General features: G+C 34.3%; 1 protein-coding gene across 1 annotated transcript; it reads right to left on the bottom strand.

Moving 5' to 3' along the window:
- Nucleotides 1-13,873: 13,873 nt before the first annotated feature.
- LOC104866672 (olfactory receptor 7G2) lies at nucleotides 13,874-14,833 on the bottom strand. The gene has a single exon (XM_010630850.2). It carries the CDS (start codon nucleotides 14,822-14,824, stop codon nucleotides 13,874-13,876), a length of 951 nt encoding a protein of 316 aa, XP_010629152.1. The 5' UTR covers nucleotides 14,825-14,833.
- Between the last annotated feature and the right edge of the window lie 3,965 nt (nucleotides 14,834-18,798).

Raw genomic sequence — 18,798 nt, 5'->3', positions numbered from 1 at the left:
AAAAAAAAAAAAAAAAAAAGAAATCAAACAGTAACAATGCTGACAGGGTTATGGGAGAAAGGAACACTTCTTCATTGTTGGTGGGATTGTAGATGGGTACAACCACTATGGAAATCAATATGGAGATACCTCAAGAAACTAGGATTAGAAGTCCCTTTGGAGCTAGCTATTCCTCTGCTGGGTATCTTCCCAGAAAACCTAAATGAATAATACACAGTGATATGTGCTCACCCATATTTATAGAGGCACAGTGTATAATTGCTAAAACTTGGAAATAGCCCAATTGTCCATCAACTGGAGACTTCATTAAGAAGATGTGTTTTTTAAAATAAAATGGGATACTATTCAGCCATAAAAAATGAGAAACTAGAGATATTTACAGCTAAGTGGATGCACGTTAAGACCATACACTGAAGTGAAATTAATAGGGCACACATTTTAATACCAAAGAGTTTCTCTGGTGTGAAAAACTAAAAGTATAATTGAGGATCAATTGGATAATTGATATTGTATAATAAAAAGAAAGTGTCTCAAGGTGTAGGGGAAGTGGCAGGGGTAGGGGAAAGGTAAGAAAGAAAAAGAAAAAATGTGATAAAATGAAAAAAATAGAAAAATGTTTTTGTAAATAGGGAAGGGGTAAGGGGGTGAAGGGAAGGCATGGTAATGGGGAAAAATAAGAACTACAAAAAATCCCATAAAGGTACAAGATACTAATGATTAATGTAACTGTATCATATACCTAAATTGTACCAATAAACTTATTGAAAAAAATAAAAACAGTTGATAAAATAAAATCTTTACATTTAATAAGAACTCCTTCAGAAAGGAGAAATCAGACTTTTCTTATTTAATTACCTCTCTGTTTAATGACTATTCCAACTTATGTCACATCTTTTTTTTTGTACAGTTTTGCACATCTTGATTATAGAGTGTCAGTATCTTTCTGGATAATAATACACCTTGTTTGAATGGTGCTGTAGTTTTGACTGATTGTACTATATAGTACAGCAGTATTATAGTTTTATGTTCAGTGATACGCTACAGTACTGCAGGTGAGAGTCATGCAAATAAAAGCAAAGTCACCAAGTTAGAGTTCCCTGTATTTCTTAATTCTGAATCTTGCAAATACATGCTGTATACAGTTCTGTATTAAATGAACTAGTCATAGAAACAGAATTAAATGGAGAATGTCTGTATTAAAGAGAATGAGTTTGCTGGTCACTGATAGGTCACCTGGGTGTTCCGTGAGGGAAAATGGAATTATCACCCCGACTGTTGAGAAAGCACCTGTCAGACAGCCATTTACTGCTACCCTCTGTCTGGGACTGGCCCAGCTGGATGCCTTATTCAAGGTAATATACTCTTCCCAAGGTCACAACACAATATTAATTAATGCAGAGTTTAAGAGATGTTGTCAACATGTCACAACCTGGACTACACTGAAGGTGCGGGGTTTCACGATTCCTTGGCAGGTCAATCATGATGACATCAGGAGAAGGTAAAAGGTCCATTTATCTCTGGTTCTTATCTTTATTATGCATCTCTTCTCTTCCACAGTGTCTGATCCCATGAATATAATTTTTCCCTTAGTGCTTCATTACAGGGAATCTAACCAGATAGAAATAAAATCCAGAGTTTTAGGATGTCATAAATGTTGTCAGGAATATTCACAACACAGTGTGATAAAATGTTAATATATTACAATTATACAGAGGAAGGAAGGGAAAGAGTCATTGAGACATTAATAGTTGCATGCAGATCTGATGAGGGTTTAAGAGTGTATGAGCTTCTCTATGAAAGAATCAGCCTCACATAGCTGGAGGGAAATAGCTAGGGAAATTATATTATCCATGTATTTTCCTTGATGCAATATTCATGTTCCACACACTCAGTTTTATCTCCAAGAGTTTTGCATAATCAGATGGTCACTGGGGTTGAGATGATTATGATATATTTTAATTTCAGGAGTGAAATATTGAAAATAAACTGGAATTGTAATATACTTAAACTATAGAGTTGTCTTTCCTTACAAAGACCTCAGATGTGAGTAATGTGCTGGAACCATGAGCAGGGTTTCACTGAGTCCTCCATGAGGTGGATCCCTGTACTTGTAGGACCAGTTCTCCTTATGTCTTCAGGTGGCTGCAGAAGATGCAGTTACCATACCCAGAGATGATTCCTAGAGACACAAACCTGAGTGTCCTTCCTTTGGTCAGGGGAAAATGGAATTTGCATTGGGCAAGCCAACGACAGCTCTATGACAAGTTGGATGATTTTCCTCCAAATGATATGTCCACATAACAGCACTAACTTGAGAATATTTGACTTAAATGACAAAATGGCAAATGTATTCTATTTCTTTAGTAAATACCCTTAGAGAAAATTGGTTTATGCTGGATTATCATCTGAGTGGACCCCAAATGTAATCTCATGTTTACTTAAAGTGAAGGCAGATCAGGAGAAGTTAGAAAAGCATAAGCTGATATCACCATGGAGATAAAATGACAGTTACTATTTGATTGCCAGGATTATATATTTTGCCCCATCTGTGTGTCCTAGTCATATGATGTGGATCTTTTTATAGCTGCGACATGGTTTATTAAGTTCATGTATTTGTTAAAATTTAAATTTGAGAAATGTGTGCTTTATTTCTGGCTGAATATCTCTGTTTTACTTCAGAAATTCAATCATCTCTTTGGCTTTGGCAAGATGTATTTATCTTCAATGCTCTCTCTTTATATTACATGGAGACAGGAAAGGCCTTTCTAATTTTGATTAAAATTGCCATAGCTAGTCCTCACTGTCAGTAAAATTATTTCAATGTACTCTTATATGTCACCCCAAGGAAAAAATAAGACATCATCTCATTAGAGTGTAACGATTGGCACTTGTGCTATAAGTTTCCTCCTTTGATAATTTCAGAGTTTAAGGGATTGAATGAATTTATTTTCTCCAAACGTATCTGGTGCCCATATTACTCCAAACATGCTCATATACCATAACAATCTAATGCATGGAAAATGTGTTTTATTACTTTACATTCATGATAAGAAGTTGAGATAACTTTTTACTCAAAATAGCCCACTAACATTTCCCCTATTGTGAAATTTTATGTGTCTTTTGAAAATTTTAGTACATGTATATTGGATGTGTTTAAATTTCTGTAAAGCATTTGAACCTTCAAGCAACACATCTTAATTCCTTGTCTAATCCCCTTTCTGTCACCCTCACTCCATTCCTCCATCTCTTGACCTTCTTCCTATTTGAGAAAGTCTCTCTGTATCATATTATCTATCATTTCTTTTGCTCTTTATTTATGCTGTGATTTTTTATATAAGAGAAACTATGCAATGTTTGAGTATCTGATTTGCTTTGCTTAATATATAATTTTAAACTTCACCTATTTTCCTACAAGTATCTCAGGTTTATTTTTGCTTATGGCACAGTAGCACTCCCTTGTCTGTAAATACCATGTCTTTTTTTTTTCCTAAATTAGTATGATTTTAAAGTACATATAGATCACATTCATCATGGGGAATTTCTACATGTGCATAACACATCTTAATTCTTGTTTGATTCTTTTCCTGTTCTCCTTACTTCCAAAACTTCTTCCCCTCTTGTTTTGCAAAACTCCATTTTCATTTTGCTTCTAATTGTCTAAAAAATCCCATTTCCTTTCCTTCCTATCTGTACCCGCTCCTCTCTCTTGTTCTCTTTACAATTGAAAAAGTTCTTCTTACTTCCTATTATCTATCCTTTGTTTTGTTCCATATTTATACTTTGAGTTTCTCATAGAAGAGAAATAAAATGATACCTAAATTTGTGTGTCTAATTTTACTTGAAATTATCACATCCTGATGTATTCACTTTCCTAAGAATACCTGAAGTCTGTCCTTCTTTATGGCAGACTAGGACTTCATTCTAAGTAAAAACCACCTTGTCTTTACATATTTATCTGTTCACAGGCTTTGTGAAAAGATAATTTATAGAATGGGAAAAAGTTTTCCATCTATTACTCTGAAAGAAAACTGATATCTAGAACATATAAAGAACTCAAAAAATTAGACACTATCAAATACAAACAACCAATCACAAAACAGTTGTATGAAATGAATTAACACTCCTCTGATGAAGAAATACAAATGGCCAATAAGTACATCAAACACTTACTCCAGCACACCTGTGAGTTTGTCCTGAAGGTTTGCCAAACTCCTCTGCAACATTCAGTTTATAGATTAACTCTCAATTCTGCTCTGACCAACACATCCTCAGCACTGACTGATTTCCTTATTTCTGTAAACGCTGTCCCCCCTTACCTTTAAGTACTTACGTTTCACTATACATCTACACCTTCTATGTCCCAGTCTCCTCTACCATGTCTGCACCCTCTACCTTAAAGCACGGTGGTGGCCTGCAGGGTTTGTCATTGGTCCTCCTTTTCTCTGCCTCCCTTCACTCTTCTGCAATAGCACTCAGAAAATACCTTTAGTAGCCACTCACATTCTAAGAACTCATTAAGGTTTTTTCCAATAGGAACTCCCCCTAGAATTTGCAATGTGCATTTCCAAGTGCACACTCCCCCTCTGTAATGACATACCACTGTGTGTACCTAGCACATCTTTATTCTTTTATCCATTAGTGGGTATCTAGATCAATTTAATATCTTAATCCTTGTCACTAATACCACAATAAATATGGTGCCTAGTAGACATCTCAAACACCGTATGTCTGTTTAAAAATCCCCAAATGCCCTAATGTACACAATCATTTCTGTCACAATTATTTGTAGTGTAACTCTATTATTTATGGACCTGAGCAGTTTCTCACATTGGTCAGCTTGTCTAATTTCTGTCTTTCACCCAGTGCCATTCAGAAATGCTTATTACCTACACCAACATTTATGTCCAGAATTTAGCTAAGTACCATCGCCTCCACCTTTACCTCAAAGATTAATTCTTTCATCCACTCAATTTTCTGCAAATACCATTATAGCTGTGTTGTTGCTGTCATCGGGGGTCTTTTGTACCTTTCCTGCTCCATCATCTCTGGTCTCTCCTTTAATATTATCCAAACTTCCTATTCCATTACAACTCTACTGTGGTATGAATGTTTTTCCTCTTCTATGGTCATGTTACAATGTTATTGTCATTTTAACAAGATTAAGAGGTGGGGCCTTTAAAAGATGATTCAACTGTAAGGCCTCTGCCATCAGGCATTGGATAGATAGTGATAGCAAAAGAGCTTTCAGGAGGGAATTTGCACCTTTCTGCGCTGTTTTTTTTTTCATTCATTTTTAGTTTATATTTCTGGGGGCTTGAACTCTAATTTTCTGGCTTTGATTAACTTTATTGGTACATTTTATGAATAAAATATATATAACTATTCCCTAAGTACTTATAAAATATATAACAACAGAATTTAAAATCAAACAAACTGGTAGCTAAATTTTAGAAAAAATAAAATGCTGAGTATCCTATGAAAGAAAAAAATAAAATTTAATTATTGCTTGATGGTGGTGATGGAGATTTAATAATTACATGGACTCTACTAATAAGGCATGCTGATAAGAAAGTACCTTGAGTATTGCTCTTTCTTCCACGGGGAAAAAGAGAAGCAGCTAAGAAAGCAATGATCATTTGCTGAAAAATGAGAATCACAGTTTCTGACTTTAATCTATCCTCCAGCAGTTGCTTTTAAAATATGTAAAAATCTTCAAATGGATGTTTTACATTTTTAAAGGAAGTTGCTTAATGGATGTGTTCATTAACTGCAACATGGTGATCTTTTACAATGTGTGCTTCTCCAGCACACACTATATATATGTTAAATGTGTAATTTTTATCTGCAATTATACCCCCAAATCCTCATAGAGATGCTTCAAAGATTTGAAAAGTTAATACTGTAGAGAAAAAGCAGCCTGTACAGTAATGGATAGGATCAGTATCCATTAGAGTTTTCCAATTTTTTTTTCTGTTTGTGTGTGAACCTGTCTGTGTATGTGACTTTCATGGGCAGTAGCACGTGGCACTTCTCACCCTTCAGAAATGAATGATCAATTATGTTAGTTGAGGCAAGACAAAAGAAAGACAGAAAATCTCTTGTATGAGCAATGGTAATATAGTGTCACTCAAGAATTAGTGATGGTAATATAGTAACATAGCAATGGTAATATAGTGTCACTCAAGTTACCTTTGGAAACGTGATCAAAAAAGGGGAGCAAAGGTAAGGAAATATATATCAATGGTACCAATATTAAATTGGCATCAATATATAATGATACATGTAGCAATGAAAATGAATGAAATATTTAATGAATTATATTCATGATTCTCAAATATTATGTATAATCTAGAAAATATTATCAGAAATAATTCTACATGAGAAAAAATAAATTTATTTGAATCTTTGCAGTTATACATTTTCCTTAAGCATTACCAATGCATTACAGAAACAGCAGAAAAACTTGAAGGACTGGCACCCCTAGATATCAACAAAAATGACACACACTTCAAATATTTAAATATATATAAATATATATTTAAATAAATGAAATATTTTTATATATTTTCATTGTAAGAAAAAGGCATTTTTGAAGCCCCTTACATCACCTTTTTTACAAGCTTGTTTTTTCTTTCATGGTAGAAGCATCACTTAAGGTTGATATACATTATTCTCCTGAATTTTTAATGAATTTAGCATCATTTAAAAAAATAACTCCATAGTGTTTTCTTTTATTTTTATTTGTTTAAATTGAGTTTAGTGGTACATTTTATGGATATCATACAGTTACATTCATTGTTGAGATCTTGTACCTTTACATGACAGGTCTTGGTTCCCATTGTTTCCCCTTGTTCCTGCCCTCCCTTCACAACCTCCTCCCCTCCCCATTTACAAACACTTTATTTTCATTTTCTCACATTTTTTCTTTTGCCTTATTTCTCTTTCCCTACCCATCCCACCCTCCCTACACCTTTAACACTTTTCTTCCCATTTCAAAATTTCAGTTATCTCTCTAAGATCTTACATACTATTACAGTTTATTCACACTAGAGAAACCATTTGCTATTTACACATGTGTGATTTATTTATTTCACTTAGTAGTACATCCTAAATATGTATCAATTTTCCTATGAATGAATCTAATTTCTTGTTCTTTATGGCTAAGTAATATTCCATTTTATAGAAAAAAACACATCCTTTTCCAGTTTCCACCTGAAGGGTAAATGGACTGTTTCCAAGTTTTAGCTATTACGAACTGTACTGCTATAAACATGGTTATTCATATATCACTGATATGATTCTTTTCATTCGTTTGGAAAGATACCCAGCAGAGGGATCGCTGGGTCAAATGGATCATTTAGTCCCAGCTCTTTCGGTATCTCCATACTGATTTCCATAGTGGTTGCACCAGTCTGCACTCCTACCAACAATGAAGAAGGGTCCCTTTCTCCCCAGAGCCCCGCCTACATTTGCTATTGTGTGATTTCTTTCTTGACAGCAGCCAATCTTTGTGGAGTGAGGTGGAATCTCAGCGTTGTTTTCATCTGCATCTCTCGAATGACCAGTGATGTGGAACATTTTTTCTTATACTTACTTGTTGCTTTTACTTCTTTGTCTGAGAAATGTCTGTTCATTTCAGATGCTCATTTTTGAATTGGATCTTTGTATTTGGGGATTGTTATTTTTTTGAGTTATTTATATATTCTAAATAGCAGTGCTATGTTTGAGGAGTAGCTGGTAAATTATTTTCCCACTATGTAGATTGTCTCTTTTAGCTCTATTGATGATTTCCTTTGCACTGCAAGAATGTTTTATACAATGAGATTTGAGTTGTTGATTATTTGTGAATGTTCTCAAGGTGCTGAGGATTTTCCTATGCCCGTGTCTTTGAGAGTCGTACCCCATTTACTTTCCAGTAAGTTTAGTGTTTCTGTTTTGATATTTAAGCTTTTAAGCCCCTTGAATTTCAGTTTAATGCATGGTGAAAGATAGGGATCTAGTTTTAATCTTTGGCAAGATAAAAGCCTGTTTTTCCAACACCAATTCTTAAAGAGACTATCTTTCCTCCACTCAGGATGGTTGGCACCTTTCTCAAGAATGGGATAACTTATTATGTCTGGTGTTGTTTCTGCATCTTCTTATCTATTTCTTTTATTCTCAGTTCTATTTATTTTCCAGTACCATGCTGTTTTCATTACGGTGTCATTGTAGTATAATTTCAAAGCTGGAAACTTTGTTACTCACTGCCATGTCTCTGTAGCTTAGAATGATTTTTGCTATTCTAGGAATCTTCTGGTTCCAAATGTATTTTTGGGTTGTTTTCTCAAGTTCTTTGAAATATACTGTTGGGATTGAAATCAACACTGCATTGAATCTGTATAGCAGTTTTGGAAGTGTGGCTATTTTCAGCAAGTGATGCCTTTCCATCCTTTCTATCTCATTCTATCCATTTTCTATCCTTTTCTATCTCATTTTTCAAAGTGCTGTAATTTTCAATGCACACATCTTTTGTCTCCTTTGTTAGATTTATTCCTAGACATTTCATTTTTTGGATGTTATTTTAAAAGGAATTGTTTCCCAATTTCTCCCTCAGTGAGTCTGTTATTTGTGTACAAGAAGGCTATTGATTTTTGAGTGTTAACCTTGTATCCAACTACTCTAATGATTCTGTCAATTAAGTCCAGCAGTCTTTTGGCAAATTTTTTGGGTCTTCTATGTAGAGTATCATATCATCAACAAATAGTGACAGTTTATCTTCTTCCTTTCCAATATATATTGCTTTTATTTCTTTCTCCTGTCTAATTGTTGTTGCTAATGTTTCTAGAACTATATTGAATATTAGTGGCCCATGGTAATTGTTTTTTTTTTCACAATAAACATGTCAGTGCATTTAGCACTGTAAAATGATACCTGTAACTCTTTCAGGAAGATACTCAGAAGTGGTATAGTTGGAATGGATGGACTTTCTATTTGTTTTTGTGCATTGCCCATACTGGTTTCCATAAAGATTGTACTACTGCATGCCCACCAACCATGCAGAAAGTTCCCTTATCCTTGCAGCTTTGAAGCATTCATTGTTATCTTCTTTCTTGATTATAATAACTTTTTTTCTGCAGGAAGATGTAGTCTCAGTGAAATTTATGATTTACATTTCTCTAATAGCCAGTGAGGTTTAACCTTTTAAAAGCATTTATATTCACTTATCTTCTTTTTCTTCAGAGAAGCGTCTGTTTGATACAGAGAACTTTTTGTACATAATCTTTAAAAAAAACATACAAAATGTTGGAAAAGTATAGAATAGGTTCTCCTGTCTCTAATAGCAGTCTGCTTTGTTTAGTTCAAAGTTGACAGACACCAGAGGCATTAATCATAGAATAGGACATTTGGCCTCACTTTGAGATAATAGGGCATATCTAGACCCCAAGCTCTGACGTTTTGCAAATCACATGATTGTAAAAGTGTCAATCAACATGAATAGAACAATTGCTAACTTTTTTTTTCCTGACACTGAACACCCTCATTCCTGTGGGCTAGAATAGACAGCTAGATGAATCCTAAAGGTAAACTCCCTAACTATAAAGGATTGCTACATCTGGGTTAAAAGTTACCTATTGTGACAATGATTTGTACATCAGTAATGTAAACTCAGGAGATGAAATGTAACCACCTGAATTAAATCATGGCTGTGAAGCCCTGTAACAGAAGAAACTGTAACACATTATGGGATTAATCACTGGCACTGCTCTTAGTGTGATCAGCCTTTTGATGGCAAAATAAACCTTTGTTATTTTATTTCCATTCTGCATCTCTATGTATGTCACTTACCAGTTCCTTCTGCCCCATGTTCATTTCAGTTGCCCACATTTTATTGGAGTTCTGTTTTGGGTGGCCTATGTTCTCTCTCTCTCTCTCTCTCTCTCTCTCTCTCTCTCTCTCTCTCTCTCTGTGTGTGTGTGTGTGTGTTCTTTATATATTATATATATCACTAATCTGCCTGAGACATACTGACACAATTTATCCCCAATCTCTAGGTTCTTTGCTCTGTTGGTTGTTTCCTTTGCTGTTCAGAAGCTTTTTTATGACCCATTTGTTAATAGTACTTCTCGTGCAATTGGTTTTCTCTTGGAAAATTCTTGGCAATTCCCATATCCTCAAGGGTTTTGCCTATTTTATTTTCAAGTCAAACAAGTTTTTGTCTTTTAACATTTGGGACTCTGATCTATATTCTTTTATTTGTACAATGTTGAGATGTGAATCTAGATTCAGTCTTCTTCATTAAGATAGCCCATTTCCCCAGACACCCTTGTTAATGAAGCTGTCTTTTCTCCAGCATAACTTTTGGGCAATTTTGTCAAAGATCAGGTGGGTGAATATTCATAGAGTTGCTTCTGAACTCTTTTTTTTTTCACTGACTCACGTGTTTATACTGTTAATGAAACCATTTTTTTTTCCTCTTGCAGCTTTGTAGTACAACTTCAGTTCTGGGTGTGACACACCGCTTGAGTTGCTCTTATAGCTCAGGAGGGTTTTTCTATTCCAGAAATCTTCTCCATAAGAAATGTGGGATTCTGTAAAGAATGCTACTCATACTGTTAAATCTATACATTAGCTGAAGAACTATGCATGTTTGCCAGTATTGGCTTTCCTACCTGGGAACAGGGAACATCTTTCCACTTTTATGGTATCTGAAATTTTATAGATTCTTGCCTCAATTTCAGCAGTTCATGTATATCTAGAAATCTATATAGTTTTCCTAAATTTTTCATTTCATTAGAGTAGCATTTCTCAAAATGGTTACTAATAATCATTGGAATTCTGGTAGATTCCAGTTTGACTTCACTTTTTAATTTTCTAATTGCATTGACCTGCCCCCCTTTTTTGATAATAATGGTTAGGAGTTTGTCTATTTTCTTTATTCTTTCAAAGAATTAACTCTTTGATGCATTGATTCTTTGATTTATCATAGTAGTTTCAACTGAATTAATTTTGCTCTAATCTTAAATTCCCCTAATCTGTACTAGATTTGGACATAGATTGTTTTTGTTTTCCCAGGAGTGCAAGACACTTCACTTGGTTATTTTCTGTGTTTCTGTTCTGAGTATTCACAACTATAAACTTTTATATTAGTATTGGCTTATTTGTGTACCATATGTTTGGGTATGTTATATTAGAACTATTGTTTGATTGAAAATGTTATTTAATTCATTCCTTATTGCTTCTGTGACCCTTGGCTAGTATTTGAGCGTGCTAATTGTATTTTATAAATAAATGTATTTTATAATTTCTGCAGGGCTTTTACTATTGATTTTTAGTTTATTTTCATTACTGTCTGATAAAATGTGTATAAAATTTTGATTCATTTTCATTCACTCAACCATTATTCTGTGCTAGCATCTTGGAGATGATCGCAAGTGCTGCAGAGGAGACTATGCATACTATTGCTGTTGATTGGAATATTCTGTAAATGTTTATCAACTATATAGTTTAATGATTTGGTTCCACTTTTTTTTTTCTTTGCTGTTTTCTTTGCCTAACTGAGATATTTGTGTCAGTGGAGGTATCAAGGACCTCATTATAATTGCTCCAGAGTTTATCTTTTCTTTTGTGTGCAGCTTGGTTTCATTTGTGAGATTGTTCCAATGTTTGGTGACATATGCTTATTGGTACCCCTTCCAGTTAAATTGTTCCTTTAAACTACGGGTAGTGATTTTATTTGCTGCTTGTTGTCAATTTTGTCTTGTAATCTACTTGTCTGAAATTGCAATATGTACTCCTAATTTTCTTCACGTCCATTTACCCGGTGTATTATTATCCATTTTTTTGTTTTTAAACTGTATATTTGTTATTTAATATATTTGATTTCCTTTGTATCAAAGATTTTTCTTGATCCATTATGCCAATCTGTGCTATTTTATTTGATTAACTAATTGTTACCATTCACATAGAGAGTCATCACCAAAAGATATTAAGCATTTCTTGACCTTGGATTATTTTCCTTCTGCTGGTTTTCATTTTTTCTCTTCTGATTACCTGCTCACCCTGTTTGCTGTATCCATTCTATTAGATGGTTTTTATTATGTTCTTCTAGGATATTCTTGAGACATTTAGTAGAACTAATAGGTGGTCATGAATTTTTGGAGGTGTTGTCTGGCATGTCTCTATTTATTTTGAGGACATTTTTGAAAAATACGTGAGTCTGGGTTACAATTTGTTATCTGTTTGGGACTGAAACAGCTCACTCAAGACACTCCTGTCTTTTATTGTTTCTGTTGAAAGCTGTAATTCCAATTTTTTTTTACATTTACAAGTAATTTTCTAACAGTGATTAAGATTTCCTGTGTTGGACTTCTGGGTATTTCTCTAAAACCTGATATATACAAGTTCTCACTTGTTCTTGGTGTTCTGGGGTTTTATTTGCTTCATATATCTGTATGTAGAATCATTTTATAATATTTGGAAAGTTTTCTGCTATTATATCTATAATCCAGATTTTATGCCCTTTTTCATCCTCTGATGTTTTACTTATTCCAATTAATCTTAAATTAGTCTTATTTGCATTACCTAACAAGTGTTGGATGTATGCTTCATGTTTTCTTGTTGGTTTTCATGTATCTCTGAGGAATTGTCTTTTAGAGAAGCTCTGTCTCTCAACTCTGATATTTTGCCCTCATGTTGTTCAATACTGCAGAATATACATGTAGTATAATTTTTTATCTCCTAGACCTCTTCTTGGAAAAGTTGCTTTTTTCAGGAGCACAAAGTAGAACCTGATTCTAATTGTAGTAAATTTTTGGTACACTCTTTAAATATCATAAAATGAAATGGTCTAAGGGCTTGGTGTTTTTAAAATAAACCTTTGCTCAGATTGACGGATATATAGAGAGTAGATTCCATCATATGCATTACATATTAGTGTTAGTCTTCCTCTAGGCCAAGCAGTAGACATCCACTGTTTCTGAAGCAATTAATAGAACCATTTTCTGGAAATCACATTTTTGAAAAAGCACAACATGCACTGATTTCTGAGACATTTTCCAAAAATTAGCTTAATAATACAATATACTGCTTTGAGATAATTGTGTGCCATTTGAATCTTATCAGTGAACAATTTCAAATGAAAAACAAAAATCCAAACGTAATATCAAAACATTAGTATCCCTAAATTTAAAAATTACCATCTGAGTGTAACAAAAAATAGTTTTATGTTGCCCAGAGCTTAGCGAAACCCTAATCACTGACAACTTCTGCTTGTGAAATTAAGTAATGAACAATAATGTCATTTATGGCCCAAGAACATTAGTGTAAAGAATTCTTTTATGAGAAATTTCCAAATCACAAATAGCTAGAAAACACCTCAAGTAATTGATGCAGCCTAATTGTTCAATATAAATAAGTGATAACGCTGAATAGAGGAAAAGTTAGTATGCTTTTTTCTTGGGAAAAACTCAGATATTAATTAAATGAGTATGAAAGTTCAGTTTTATAGCTTCATATGGGATGAAACACAAATAGCTCTGGCTGTGAAATCAGCCATGTGTTTGGCTGTATATTCACACAACCTTCCTTTCACCTAACACTGATCTGTCCATATGGTCCAACATTCCTTTTTCTGAAATTGTCCCATAAATAATGGCTCAAATTGAGGCCCCAATTCACGTTTTCCTTTAAGGAGGTCAGAGCAACACAATGGAGTCAAGTCATTGAAATCATTTGTCGAACATCACATATTTGGATAAATCAAAGAGGTCTACATACAGGTCTACGTATGATTAGACATGATATTATGTCATAAAATTCAGATTTAGTGGCATAAAATTCATGCTTTCTTCCTGCCCATATTCTTCACACTTTATTACATTCTGGAAACCTAGGCTCAAATACAATGACACAATAATATGATTGGTTTGCCAGTAATGAGAAGCCTCACAGCTGTCTTCATTTCCTCATTTCTCAAACTGTAGATAAATGGGTTCATCATTTGAGGGATCACAATGTACATCACAGAAGCCACTGCATTTTTATTGGAAGACTCAGTAACTGCAGAATTTAAGTACACACCCAAACCTGTCCCATAGAGTAAGAAAACAACAGACAGGTGAGACCCACAGGTAGAAAAAGCTTTGTACCTTCCCACTGATGACATTCTCAAAATAGAAAAGACAATTTTAGCATAAGAGAAAATGATTCCAGCCATAGAAACAGCAAAAAACGTGATTCCTGCTAAATATATCAAAAGGGTATTGATAAAGGTATCAGAACAGGCAATTTTGATGACCTGAGCAAGTTCACAGAAGAAGTGGGGGATTTCCACATTTGTGCAGAAAGACAGCTGCAGTGCCATCAGAGTGTGGAGAAGGGCATGGACAGCACTAATGAACAGAGAGAAAAGAACCAGCTGGACACAGATGTATGGGGTTAGGATGAGCCTATACCTTAGGGGCTGACAAATGGCCACATAGCGGTCAAAGGCCATTACAGCAAGTAGACAACATTCGACACCTCCTAAAGTCAACACAAATGTGATCTGAATGAGGCAGCCTGTGTAAGTGATGCTGTGGTCCTGTGTTTGTATGTTCACCAGCATCTTTGGGATGGTGGTGGTGCTCACATAGATGTCAGTGAAAGACAGGCTGGAGAGGAAGAAGTACATGGGGGTGTGGAGGTGAGAGTCAGAGCTTACAGCCAGGATGATGAGCAAGTTTCCCAGAATGGTGACCAAGTACATGGCCAGGAACAGGCCAAAGATGAGGGGCTGCAGTTCTGGATCATCTGTCAATCCCACAAGAATAAATTCTGAAACTGCTGTCTGGTTTTGGAATTTCATGTTGTTGAATCTAAGGAAAAGATAGGTGAAAAGTAAAATAAACCAAATATTTTTGTGTGACTAGTCATATCTACCACTATGGATGTCTGTTATACATCTTATGGAAACAAAGACCAGCATTGTATGTTTAGCAGATGATACTCTAGATGAAGTTAGTATGTCTATAGTGTTTTTCATAAGGCCTTATGATAAAGAAAAAATTCAGATTCACATGTAAATCTTAGGCAAATATTCGGATTTCTTTGTGATCCTTGACTCCATCCAATGTACTACTCTTGTTTTTCTAACTCCATTTTAAAACCACATTTTGTTTGAAATTGAAGCAAACCCTGAGATTGCAATGAAATATAAGATATGCATGTTTCTTTGTAATCAATCCATGCTCAAAAGTAAATAAGATAATTAATTTATCTACTCTATATTCCACAGTAGAAAATTCCCATCTTTTTAGCACCATGAACAAACTTTATGGGTATGGTTTTCCTTCAGATTGGGGGAGGATCTGGTAGTGGTGATTATGGCTCAAGGCTATTACTTTGTTGTGTATCTCATTTCTATTATTACTACATTGTAGTATATAATGAAATAATTATACTATTTACCATAATTTAAAAACAGAAAAAGAAAACAATTGACAGGCCTCATGCAGTGTAACATTAAGGTTGAATTCTGAATAAAAACCTGCCATTGCCAGGTGTGGTGGTATATGCCTATAATCCCAGCACTTGGGAGACTGAGGCAGGAGGATCACTGTGAGTTCAAGACCAGTCTGGGTTACATAGTGAGTTCCAGGTTATTTTTAGTTGCATAGTGAGACCTTGTATCAAAAAAATAAAATAAAACAAAATCCTACCATTAAATACAGATTAATTGTTATTTTCTGCTTACTATCAGGGTTTTGATAAGTTGACAAGCCATAGATTTATGTGTAGTCTATGTGTAGTCAAGCCTGTGCTAATTTTATTCCCTATTTGCATCTATTCCACAGCACAATAATCAGCACCTGAACTACACCTGAGATCATCAGGCATACAATTCTCTAACAGAAAATGCAACTTAGATTCCTGGAATGCAAAATTCAAAGTAGTGTTCAAGTTCCTTTCAGAACTCAGAGCCACTGGTCAACAGAAAGGAGGCACAGCTCAGGTGTTAATGTAAGCCATGGGCAGTGGTTTTAAATACAGATTCAGCTTTAATCCCTTTCCTGTTGCTCACCTGCTGCTGTGTAGTCCAAATTATTAGTCTCTGGATTCATCTGTGACTGAAGTATGGGGAACCCTGTCATGAATCAATGCTTTCTAATTTTTTCAATCCTCTGAGTCTCCTGAATGCTTGTCAATTTAAACCTTAGATATATTATGCTTTTCATGTAACACTGAGGACATGTCCTGGAAAAATTCACACACTCTTTGGCAAAAAACTAGGTTAAAAATATGGCTGTCATACTGCTGATTTGCCACTTTTGCTTAATCTCTGCTAATGCTCCTGGATAGTACAGATTACTGTTCTGAAATATTTATGCAGTTTTTATTACTTTCTTCAATTGTAATTTTTTTTTTTTTTTTTTTTTTTAAACCAGGGTTTGAATTCAGGACCTTGCACTTGCGAGACAGGCACAATGCCACTGAACTAAATCACTGGCCCTATAATGATTTCATGTTGAGATAAATCTTCACTTTTTCCATCACTTTGAAAAAATGTCATCTCTATGAATTAAGTTCATCTCAGGATGTGGAAGACAACCATTCAGATGGACATGAAGAATGACTAGAAAGCTTTGTCTTTAAATTCAAAACACATTAGAACCTGTTTTGCAAACACAATGATCTCTTTAGCAACTATGGAAATATTTTAATAACACTTTTCCCCACCCTAAGGGATTTTTTTCCATTAATATTATGAAACATATATTTATATATAATTGGAATGTCACAAAACTAATAGCTAAACTGGGCTGGGGATTTAGCTCAACGGTTCGGTGGCCTGCCTTGCAAGCACAAGGACCAGAGTTCAATCCCTGGTACCAAAAAACAAACAAACAAAAAAACACAAATACTAATAGCTAAATGAAAGAATGAATGAAATGTAGCATCATATATGAAAAAAATTTTTAAAAATTCTAGGCCAGGGATTAAGCTCAATGGTGCTGCTGCCTCCCTCACAAGCTCAAGGTCCTGAGTTCCATCCTCAGTATCAAAAAGAAAAATTTTTCTTGCTCTGTACAAGATAGAATCTAACAAAATAACACGGGCTTTGAGAGTCAGACTTCCTAGTCAGAGCATCCCTTATAATGATTGATTTTTCTGAAATGATGAAGATAGGGCCTGGGATTTAGTTCAGTGGTGCCACTGCCTGCCTCTCAAGTGCAAGGACCCAAGTTCATTCACAGGTACCAAAAGAGCAAGGAGGAGGAGGAGGTGAAGGAGGTTAAATCTGCTATGTAGGCAGAGGTCATTTGGTAAAATGAAAGAATCTGAATTTAATCCATCATCCAGGAGTTCCTTTTAAGATGTGTGAAAATCTACTGGAGGCTTTATTTTTATATAATGAAAACTGATAAATTGACTGTGTTCATTAGCATGGTGACCTTTTAACAATGCCCAAGTCAAACTGTACATATGTTAAATAAATTATTTATATTCTGCAATCATATCTCAAAATCTCAGGGCCAAAATCTTCATGAAGCTGTCTTAAGTATGAGAAATGAGTAGAGCATAATCACCCAATATATTTATAGCTGGAAAGGATCCTCAATGGAATTTTCCAATCTTTTCTGTCTGTGTATGCATGATTGTGTTTATTCACATGTAAAAACCTATGTCTACCATGAGCAAGAGCACATGGCACTTTTCTCCCATCTGAAGGAACTGATGGAATGTAGAAATTGAGAAATCTTAATATCAATGAAGATTGTATAAGTTCAAACAAACTTTGGGAATCTTGCTTAAGTAGAAAGGAAAGGAAATAAATTTTTATATTATTGCAAGATGTGTATTTAATTGTAAGTATCTCTCCCTTTACAACTTATTAAATTTTCTTATATTTTTAAATGTCTAAGTTTTCATTTTCAAATAATTTTAGCTTATACAAATGTATAATTAAACTATAATTACCATATAACACACACGCAGCTTAACTAATTGTTATTATACTTTTCACACTTTCTTTATTATTTTCTCTATATGCATATATTTTTCTGAATAGATTCAAAATAAAATGCAGACAGAAATTTATATTACACCTTAGTAATTCAGTTCACATTTTTAGAAAGTAAAACACTCTCTTCCATAAACAGATATTAACAAAATAAAGAAATTAGCATATATATTACTTTTTCATTTACTCATAAACCTCAACATTTATGAACAGTTCCAAAATGCCACTTATAAATCCAGTGCCAAAATCACACTTAGTTGGACAATGAAGACCACACTTTAGAGGACACATGTCTCAGTCTCATTCCCAGTGAGGTTGACTCTTACCAGTTTCTTAAGATGTCTCTCATGTTTAACTTTAATTTAAATCATGTTTTCTACTATTAATATATAATCGCTGACTCTTTTCTAGAGAGATACTAAAACTACATTCATAGCCTCATCCACCTTTCACCATACATTTTAAGTTTTATTGATAATTCTAATCTGAGTCATTTATTGACTGTTGCCTAGTGGTCCTTTACTAATTCTCCTTAGGAAAGGAAACATATAATAATGATAGCAATATTCATATAGCCCCAACATATAGTACGATTAAAAGGAAGAAAAATGAATTAAATATTGTAAAAATTATAAATGATTCCCAAAGGTTATGAAAAGTTTGGGAAAATTATTTGAAAATAACTCTCCATGTGGGGCCAGGGTGATCAGTGGTGCTGCCACCTGCTTTGCAAGCACAGTGTTCCAAGTTCAATCCCCATTATGCCCCCCAAATCTAGATGAGAAAATTTATAACTTAATTGAATTTATACAGTTGTG

This window comes from Fukomys damarensis, unplaced genomic scaffold, assembly GCF_012274545.1.
Source record: "Fukomys damarensis isolate Sample0158 unplaced genomic scaffold, DMR_v1.0_HiC HiC_scaffold_30, whole genome shotgun sequence".
Classification (NCBI taxonomy): domain Eukaryota; kingdom Metazoa; phylum Chordata; class Mammalia; order Rodentia; family Bathyergidae; genus Fukomys; species Fukomys damarensis.
Note: the sequence above shows the minus strand (reverse complement) of the source record. Positions and strands in the feature narration are given on the sequence as shown.